The sequence below is a fragment of the Leucoraja erinacea genome, chromosome 4, assembly GCF_028641065.1.
Source record: "Leucoraja erinacea ecotype New England chromosome 4, Leri_hhj_1, whole genome shotgun sequence".
Taxonomy (NCBI): Eukaryota; Metazoa; Chordata; class Chondrichthyes; order Rajiformes; family Rajidae; genus Leucoraja; species Leucoraja erinaceus.
In genome coordinates, this window is record NC_073380.1 from 103,055,467 (window position 1) to 103,065,871 (window position 10,405).

General features: G+C 47.7%; 1 protein-coding gene across 1 annotated transcript in view; it reads right to left on the reverse strand.

Moving 5' to 3' along the window:
- Positions 1-10,405, reverse strand: part of LOC129696075 (adhesion G protein-coupled receptor E2-like) — a 42,768-nt gene that overhangs the window by 17,989 nt on the left and 14,374 nt on the right. The window contains exon 7 of the mRNA XM_055633482.1: positions 9,452-9,592. Coding sequence (XP_055489457.1) covers positions 9,452-9,592 — 141 coding nt within the window. The remainder of the gene's footprint in view (positions 1-9,451; positions 9,593-10,405) is intronic.

Here is a 10,405-nt window from a genome sequence, read left to right on the forward strand (position 1 = left end):
TCCTGTGTTTCAGGAATACAGCAAGATTGGTAGGTGATCTTTTGTTTCAAGGTCTTTTTGGGCCCTGTAGAATTTTAATAGCTGCACAGATAGTTTATTTCATCTTTATTTCTCAGCAGTGGCATTTCACAGCGTGCATGTCAGATTGATCATCTAAAGATAGTTCTGACTTGTTAATACTTTGTTAACACTTGAAGTTCGCATTCAGTTCTTCTTCTGCTTATTAGGAAATTGGTTTATCTTCTCAGTGAAATTTTGGGGGCTGATGATTTATAATAGTAAGATTGAGTGAGAACTTACCGGTTTGAAGTTTGATCTTTATTTTATGAGGAGTTACGATGAGAGATTACATGAAGACCCCACCAGCACGCATGCGCGACATACTTCAAATCAGCGGTGTAGAATCACAGTAAAAGTACTTGAAATAAACATAGTAAGATAAGAAGAACTAGGATACCAGTTGACCTGTATAATAGAGGGTGGGAGCGGATGGCACATAATCCCTCATAAAATAAAGATCAAACTTAAAACTGGTAAGTTCTCGTTTAATCTTACTATTTACTTTGGTGTCACGTGAGTGACTATGTGAAGATTTTAAAGATCTATGATTTCAAGCCGTGGAACAATCCATGCTTCACTCACTGCCTAAGTAATCCAAGGGAGGAAGCATGTTATCGTAATTAAACATGAATCAATTTTAAAAACAATAATGATTTATTTTTTAAACAAAGAAAATAATGCTCCCCGGGCTAAATTATATATTTGCAGAACTTAAAATTCTTCCTGCAAACAATGCAGGTTTGGCAATCGGCTTATTATAAAATATTTGGAAAGTCCTTTCCTTAGACCATCCCGCTGTTACCAGAATATGGTCCATTGGTACCTCCATATTTCTGGCCGCCGATGTTGCTGTTGCCCTGGTGGAGTGAGATTTTAAAATGTCAGTATCCACCCCAGCAGCCCCAAGAACCTGTCTGAGCCATCTTCAGATGGTCTGTACTGACACCCGACCATGAGGTTGTTTGAAACTAACCCATAATGTAATTGTGCTTCCTCTTAAGGCTTTTGTTGTCCTAAGATAAAGCAGCAGGTGTGTCATGACACACTAAACGGGGGTCAGGTGGGGATGCCCGGAAATCCAATCTTAGTCCCGAAGTTCCTGGTCTACTCTGTTTGACCAGCTTCAAGATTCTGAATGTTATCTTGTCCGTCGATGTTACCATATTGTCCAGTCTCAAATTTGTATAGGGACTGGACCCTTTGAGCTGAGACCAAGGCCATCAGCATGACTGTTTTTAGTGTGAGCTGTTCCAGGGACAGGGACTTAGCTGGTGACCAACCCCTTAGTAATGTCAGGACGACACTGACATCCCAGATCTGGGTGGACCTTGGTCTAGGGGGATTGGTGTTATAGATACCCCTCATCAGTTTGGCAACCAAAGGGTGAGATCCCATGGACTGCTGTCCTGGTGCCTGCCATAAATACGCTGACAGAGCACTCCTAGCACTGTTAATTGTGCTGTAACTCAGTCCTTCATCGAAGTGAAGGCAGGATAGGAACTCCAGGACGTTGGTAATTGCAGCTGATCTGTATGCTACCCCAGTCCTCGAGCAGTATGCTTCCTACTTCCGAATGCTGGAGAGGTACTGCTTCTTAGTCGCTTCTCGGTAGGCCGCCATGATCATGTTCATGGTCCTGTCCGATAAGCCCAGATCCAATAAAAAGGCCGTTTCAAATTCTGCAAGCCAACAGATTTATCCTGTCATGGCATGGATGAATTTTGCCTCTAACAGGATGGATCAATAGATCTGGTCGTTTGGAAATGGTCATGAGTGGTTCAGAGACCATGTCGAGGACCACAGGGAACCATGGCTGTGTAGGCCAGTCGGGTACTACCAAAATACCTGAAGCTGAGTCCATTTGTATTTTGCGTAGGATCCGACTGATGAGGCAGAAGGGGGGAAAGGCATAGAAAAACAAATTTCCCCAATTCAGCGAGAAAGCGTCCATCGCTGCTGCCTCAGGGTCTGGTTACCAAGCGACATATGTTGGTAACTGGTGATTCAGTCGGGATGCAAAGAGGTCGATATCAGGAATACCATACCGCTTTGTTATATCAGCAAACACTTTGTGGTTCAACATCCATTCGGGGTTGTCATTAAATTTTCGTGACCTGGTGTCTGCCACTGTATTGAGCTTACCTGGTAGGTAAGTTGCTGATAGCCAAATATGTCTGTCGACACACCATTGCCAGATTGTGTTGACCAGATTGTCACACGATATTGATTTTATTCCACCCATATGGTTAATATAGGCCACCACTGTGGTATTGTCAATTTGTAGGTGGACATGCAAATGGTGCGTAGCTGAACAGTGAGCTTTTAGCCCATAAAACGCACACAACATTTCTAAATAATTTATACCCAGTGTCTGTAGTAGTGCTGATTCTTGTATGTTCCATCTGCCACCGGTACTAGATATAATGTTAGTTGCTCCCCAGCCCTGAGCACTGGCATCCGTTTGTGAATGTGAATGTGAATGCTGGGTTTCTGATAATGATGGGGCTAGAACTATGCCAAATGTTTTCTTTCCACCATTGTAATTCTGAAATTGCTTTGGCTGGTAATTGCATAGGTCAATCAAAATGACCTGCACTTTGTTTTAGCGCTTGCACCTTTGCCCTTTGTAAGTTTTGGTAATGCAAAGGTCCAAGTTGAGTAGCTGGAAATGCTGCTACTAATTTCCCAATCACTTTTTCCACCTGTCGAATAGGTGGTTGATTAGTAACAATCAATTTGTTGCAGGCTTCCACTAATTCTGCTGCTTTGTCCTTTGGCAATGTTACAGACATGTGGACAGAGTTAATTGTGAATCCCAGAAGTCCATACTTGTGGATGGTGTCAACTTAGATTTATCTGGATGTTTGACAAACCCCAGTGTTTCAAACAGATGTTTGGTAGCTAATACCGCTGATTTAGCTTATTCCAGGGTTTTCCCCACAATCAAAATATGCCATGACAATATGTTTTTGTTTTCTTAGTATTGCCAAGGCTGGTTTTAATATCTTGGTAAACAGTCTTGGGGCTGATGTTAACTCATTAGGCAACACTATATACTGCCATAGTTGCCCCATCCAGTTAAACTTTAGGTATCTACGATGATCCTTATGAATGGGTACTGAATTGTATGCATCTTTTAAATCAATGCATGCCATGATGTATCCTTTGGAAACTAATTGTTTGACAGTAACTAATGTTTCCATTTTGAAATGTATACACCTAACAAAAGTATTCAGTGTAATTAAGTCAATGATGATGCGACATCCACCATCTTTCTTGGTTTTTGTAAAAATATTCTATACAAATTCCAGAGAGTCATGTTCTGTTTTCTCTATGACTCATTTTGCATGTAACCTCACCAGTTCTGCATGTCCCTCGTATGTTTCCCTTTGTGAGAGTGTAAACTCCCTGTGAGGTACATGTTGTACTGGTGGCATACTTTTTTTGATGAAATAAATTTTGTATCCCTGAATACTTTGCAGTATATTTTTATCAAGTGTAATAGTCCTCCATGCTTCCAAAACCAAGTGTAACCTTCCCCCCATTAGTACAGGCCCTACAGCTTTTATGTTCTGGAAGGAAGCTGACCCACCTACCTCCATGGTTACCGGTGGTGTGTTCATTTCTTTGGCCTCTGTTTCTTCACTGGTCGAGGCGCCGGAGTGTGGGGTTGGCGCATCTTCCATGAGGGCCGCTCGGGGCCCTGGCCTAAAAAAGACCTCTGGGAATGATGTGCGGCCCTCATGCTTTCACCAGCATCCTGGTGTTGACGCCTGCTGGTGGATGCATAGGGGTGCTGCCGTCTGGGGTGTGTGGTTTTACTCGTTCCTGGACCTGCCCTCATAAGCCCAATGGCTTTCGACTCTTTGTCCAGATCTTTGACTTGCTTCGACAAGTCTTTCCCAAACAGCAGTATTTGTGGCTGTGCAGTTGCAGTTTTGCACAACCGTGCGAATTTGGGATTGAGGGCAGGTCTGATGGCGTCCTTCCATAGGCAGTTTATCTCATACTGTGTGTTACACAGTAGAGCCAGTGTGTCCTGCTGGTTATCAGTCATTTCAACCCCATCAACTGAACGAGCATAGGACATTATTGCTGACATCAGGAGTTTTAAGACTTTTTGGAGCTTCACCTCCTGGGTCCTTATGCCCAGCCCAATGTACCCCCAGATTTGGCTGTTAACGGCCGGTACATTTAGAGAGATGCAGTTCTCCGGAGGTGTATACTTGTCCATAGTCTCATGGACTACCTGTTCCTGCAGCGGGTGGAAGGACAGGTAGTCTACACTGGCCGCCAGTTTCGACTGCAACGGCTGTCCCGCTCGTGGTGATACCGCAAACTTGTTGACCACTCCCAGCAGCTCTTCCTGGTCCTGCACCCCCAGCACACTGCTGGTATCTTCAGCCATGAGCCCCTCTTCAAGGCCAGCCCAGCCCTGGCCCCCAACTATCCCCTCTGTCGAGGGAGATGCGATGGACAGCGCCGAATACGGTGCTGTTGTGGGTGTGCGAGCACTCCCATGGCGAGCTTGCTCCACCTCCCGGAGCAATTCTCGCTGGAGCATCTGCTCCATCAACCGCTCCATGCGGGATAAACGGTCAACTTTGCCGCTTTCGGGCAGCGCGTCCTCCTGACCGGACGTCCGAGTCTATCGGCCGGACGGACGTCTGCTTCACCTTGCCTCCAACCCGCTGCGGTGGTTCGGGCTGAGCAGCTTGCGGAGTTGGGCTTGGCTGAGCAGTGATTGAGTCGGTGACTGTGGACCGCAGTGAGTGCGGTCCAGGTGCTGCCGGTCGCCCCCCATTGCTGGAACCCTCCTGGTCCACCACAGTCATACGGGGCATGACCTTCTTTAGTTTTCTTCCCTTGTCCATGTTCGCTGAAACACTGAACACAGCAAGGGTTCAAAATAAACAACCTTAGAATAAGCTTAACTTACCTGTAGGTCCCGTTTTAAACTCTGCCACGGGAGAGCTCTTCCCCCGCCCGTCGCTGTTGCACTCCGTGAGACGCTATGTAGCGCATGCGTGCTAGCGGGGTCTTCATGTAGTCACTCACGTGACTCCGAAGTAAAATTTATGCATGAGAGCTGACCAGGACAGCTTGATATAATTACAATGCCTTTACCTTGTCACACTAATAATCACCTGTTATTTTTTTCTTATTTTGAAGGATCTTTCACCCAGATAATTTCTACAAATTAAATTATCCTCGTAAAATCCTGCACTCACTTAGGTTCTTTCTTCAATGGCAGACTGCCCATAACAATATCGTCCACAGTTATAAAAACAATTTCTGTGAATATGACAGTGACATTTTTCTCTTTCCCACCTTTATCACACAACTGGCCTGGTGTCCACCATGAGGGAATGCGCCCGGAGGAAATCGGCCCCGAGCAATGGTTGGGAGATGTCGGCAATGGTGAACTGCCACGAGAAATGGGACGAGCCGAACATGATGAGAACCATGCGCAGTCCATATGTGCGGATGGGGCTGACATTCGCCGCGGTGAGGATGGGCCCCCGCTTACCGGAACGAATGTCAGCCAGCGAAGGGGGCAGGACGCTGAGGTCCGCTCCAGTATCAATGAGGAAGCGGGTTCTGGACCGCCAATCCCAGGCGAAAAGGCGGTGAATTTGGCCGGCCACCGCGGGGACTATTGGCAGCCGGCCCAGGCATTTCCCGGGAACGTGCACGGCTGGCGGCATTGTCGTGCTGCAGCACCCCAGCGCTGATGGAAATAGCACCAGCTCCTTGTGTTGGTGCTATTTGGAGCTTGCCTGCCCCTGCTGGTGGTGCCTGCAGCTTGCTGGCGCTGGACTGCAGGTGCAGTACCCCTCACTGCCGCTGGGGGTGATCGTGCGGGCCGTCGGGCTGGAGCTGTCACTCCTTCCACAGCTCCCCCGCCCCACCGGAGGAAATCGGGAGCTGCTGGGGTGACGTCATCGGCGTGCCTGCCGACGGCCAGCGCGTTGACGTCACCGGCGTGCCTGCCGACGGCCAGCGCGTTGACGTCATCAGGGCGCGTCGACCTGAGCGCGTTCCTGTCTCTGCCGATGGTCAGGGCGCTGACGTCATCAGGGCGCGCCAACCACATGGCGTCGGCGCGCCTCCCGAGGGCCCGAAGATCAGCAAACGAGGCGTCGGTGTGTTGCAACCTAATGTAGGCCGGCAGCAGATGCAGGTAAGTGTACTCGAACAACAGGCACGGCGTGTGCCCATCTAGTAACGCCACCATCTCCTTTAGGAGGGTAGATGGCCGCCGGTCGCCCAGGCCCCCCATATGCAGGATCCTAGCAGCACGCTCCGTCCTGCTTAGGCCATAAACCTGGAGCAGGAGGAGCTCCTTAAGGCCAAGATACTTATCAGTGTCCGGGGGGGCTGCGAGGAAGTCCGTTACTTCTTCCACCGCATCCTGGTCGAGGGCTCCCACCAGGTAATAGAAGCGGGTGGCATTGACCGTGATGCCCCGCAGGTTGTACTGGGCCTCCGCCTGCTGGAACCAGATGAGCGGCCGTGTGGTCCAGAAGCTGGGCAGTTTCACGGAGACCGTGTCCAGAGACAGGGCCGGGCCGGCCTGGGAGGAGGTAGGGCTTTCTCTTCTCTCCATCATGACGCCAATGGAGCTTCGGGGTCACCAATGTAAAGCGTGGGTCTCAAAAGGAAGCACGGTCCAGTGTTTTGAGAGGCACCTTTAATTATGTTCCTCCCGGTTGTAGGGAAGACCAAACGAGAGGAAGATGGCACCCAAACCCCTGCCTTTAAAGCCTCCGGCTAAGGGCCGCCTCCGGACTGAACCATTCCTGTGCCGAGGGGTTCGACACTATGATGGCAAGACCCTTAGGAGCCGCCACAAAACTATTATCAGAGCCGATATGAAAGCATGTGCCCTCAAATCACAGTCCGCATTGATAGCTATTCTCACATTATTACTTGGCGGCTTTAAATTGATCCTGACATTTTAATTTGGAACAAACCGCATTATATAATAAAAAGAAGATCAGAAAAATTGAGTGCTTACCCATTTTCTAACTATTGGTATTGACTTTCTTTCACTTTGTTAAATACATCTTAGGTTGAAATGCACTTCCAGCGCAGTAACCAATATCGATTCTGTTTTGGCAACAAACTGAAAACATCCTCTCTCTTCTTGAAATCATACAAAGAATTGTCTCAAAAAACATGAGGGATACGAGTCATTTTGGCTGCAATAAACTATTGCAACCAGCTGCAGCCTTTAAAAGAATGGAATAAAGTGCATTTTCCTTTGCTGCATAATATCATTTGAACAATATTCCTTGGATTCATTATGTGCTAAGCACTGACTGCAGCTAATAAGAGTAGACAAAGCAGCAGAGGCTTGGCTCAATAGCATGTGGAATGAGAGAAGTCTATGGCATTCAGCTTCATAGGACATACTGTCAAACAACAGCAAATAATGAGACATTTAACCTTAAAAAACTGCATATAAATGCTGGGATATTAATTTACAAAACTGATTCATAAATATTGGTGTTGTGCTTACATAATTGGACATACATCTTGCTTTCTTCCATGAGTTGCTGTCATGAACATTAGTGTTGCTACATTTTTGTAAGAGTAAATTTACAGTACTTTAACTAAAGGGAATAGAATGAAATATGGGGGAAGGAACTGCAGATGCTGGTTTACACTGAAAGACACAAGCTGCTGGAGTAATCAGTGGAACAGGCTGCTTTTCTGGAGAGATGGAATTGGTGACTTTTTCGGTCAAGACCCTTCTTCAGAGAATCAGGGGAGAGGGAGTTTGGAAAGGGTAAAATCTAAAAACGACAGATCAAAACAGATCCACCACCGCACTCTCTTCCTCCAATTCACCCAGTTTTATTTCTGAACCCCCATCTTGTTCCACTTGCCCATCAACTATCTGTTGAAGCAGGAGTCAACCCAAAATGTTAACTAATGCCCCTGTCCCACTTAGGAAACCTGAACGGAAACCTCTGGAGACTTTGCACCCCACCCAAGGTTTCCGTGCGGTTCCCGGAGGTTTTTTGTCAGTCTCCCTACCTGCTTCCACTACCTGCAACCTCCGGCAACCACCTGCAACCTCTGGGAACTGCACGGAAACCTTGGGTGGGGTGCAAATTCTCCAGAGGTTTCCGTTCAGGTTTCCTAAGTGGGACAGGGGCATAAAACATCGCTGAAGTGGGACAGCAACTCTACCGCTGTGCCACCGTGCCGCCCCTAACACTGAATGAGGAAGTGATAAAGGGCAAGGCAGCCAGCCAGCCTCTGTCGTCTGCTGACGAAGTTTCATTCAGTGAATGCAATGGAATCCAATACAGAGAGTGCCATGTAGCAAGCAGCCAACATGAAGACATCCGGACCCACGGGGACCGCTGTACTTCTGTTCCCAGCGAATGCTGCATAACGTAACAGCAGAATTATCCTCCTTTTAAAACCCAGCACTCTGCCAGTCACATGGCCTAATACCTCCCGATAAGAGCGGAACACAACATTTGAGAACGCGTTGGGAGGCACAGTCTTGCAGCGGGTAGAGTTGCTGCCTCACAGTGCCAGAGACCCCAGGTTCAATCCTGATAATGGGTGCTGCCTGTACGTTCTGTACAGTATGTCTTTGGATGTACATACTGTACGTCCAGAACAAGGGGTCACAGTTTAAGGATAAGGGTGAAATCTTTTAGGACCGAGATGAGAAAAATATTTTTCACACAAAGAGTGGTGAATCTGTGGGATTCTCTGCCACAGAAGGTAGTCGAGGCCAGTTCATTGGCTATATTTAAGAGGGAGTTAGATGTGGCTCTTGTGGCTAAAGGGATCAGGGGTATGGAGAGAAGGCAGGTGGAGTTGGATACTGAGTTGGATGATCAGCCATGATCATATTGAATGGCGGTGCAGGCTCGAAGGGCCGAATGGCCTACTCCTGCACCTATTTTCTATATTTCTATGGTGCTCCGGTTTCCTCCCACACTTCAAAGACGTGCAGGTTTGTAGTTTAATTGACTTCGGTAAAATCAAAATTGTCCCTAGTGTGTGTAGAATTGTGTTAATGTGTGGGGATCGCTGGTCGGTGCGGAATCAGTGGGCTGAAGAGCCTGTTTCTGCCCAGTATCTCTAAACTAAACTAAACTAATCTAAACTGCCCTTTATCTACAAACTAAACAAAATGAAAGAAAAGTCTCAACCCTAAACAGCTCCCATTCCTTCTCTCCAGAGATGTTGCCTGTCCCGCTTAGTTACTCCAGCATTTTGTGTTTAGCTTCGGTTTAAACCAGCATCTGCAGTTCCTTCCTACACAAAACTAAACTTAATCTTCCCTGCACCCTTGTGTAAGTCAGAAGTGGAGGTAGGGGGTGGGGATGGGGGTAACTGTGTATCGTGAAGTACTTACTGACACAGACATCACCAGGATTCAGTCTGCTCCCCCCTGATGATGAAATGTATCCGAGATTGCAGACACAGGTATAACTGCCCACCGTGTTATTGCAGCTGGCATTGGGGACACATGGGTTCAATCGACACTCGTTAACATCTGAAAGAGAGAGTTGAAACCGATATTTTCAATATTCAATATTGTGAAGAAGGGTCTCGACCCGAATCGTTACCCATTCCTTCTTAACAGAGATGCTGCCTGTCCCGCTGAGTTACTCCAGCATTTTGTGCCTGTCTTCGATACCAACATACATTGTTCCCCGCATATTGAACATTGCGGTCTCTCAATAAACGATTCAATGAACAAAGAAATCTGTTTCAAATCTGTTTCATACAGCGCGGAAACAGGCCCTTCGGCCCGCCAAGTCCGCACTGACCAGCGATCCCCGCACATTAGCACTATCCCACACACACGAGGGACAATTTACATTTACACCATGCCAGTTAACCGACAGCACTTCAACTCCCCCTGGTCAGGTTTGAACTGGGGTCTCTGGCGCTGTGAGGGAGCAACTCTACCGCTGCACCACCGTGCTGCCCTAATTGTCTTGTCTTAATTTTTGACCAATTTCTCTCCCCTAGTCAATGATGGGTTTGGGACCAGTCTGCCTGGTTCTGTTGCCGCTCTGCTGCCCCACGGCACTCAGTGGCGCAACGGGTAGAGCCGCTGCCTCACCAGCGCCAGAGACCCGGGTTCAATCCCAACCTCGGCTGCTGTGTGTGTGTGTGTGTGTGTGGAGTTTGTACGTTCTCCCTGTGACCGCGTGGGTTTCCTCCGGGTGCTCCAGTTTCCTCCCACACTCCCAAAGATGTGCGGTTTTGTAGGTTAATTGGCTTCTGTAAAATTGCTCCCAGTCCCTATCAACAACTACAGAGCAAGCGGTCCTGAGCTACTATCTACCTTACTGGATTT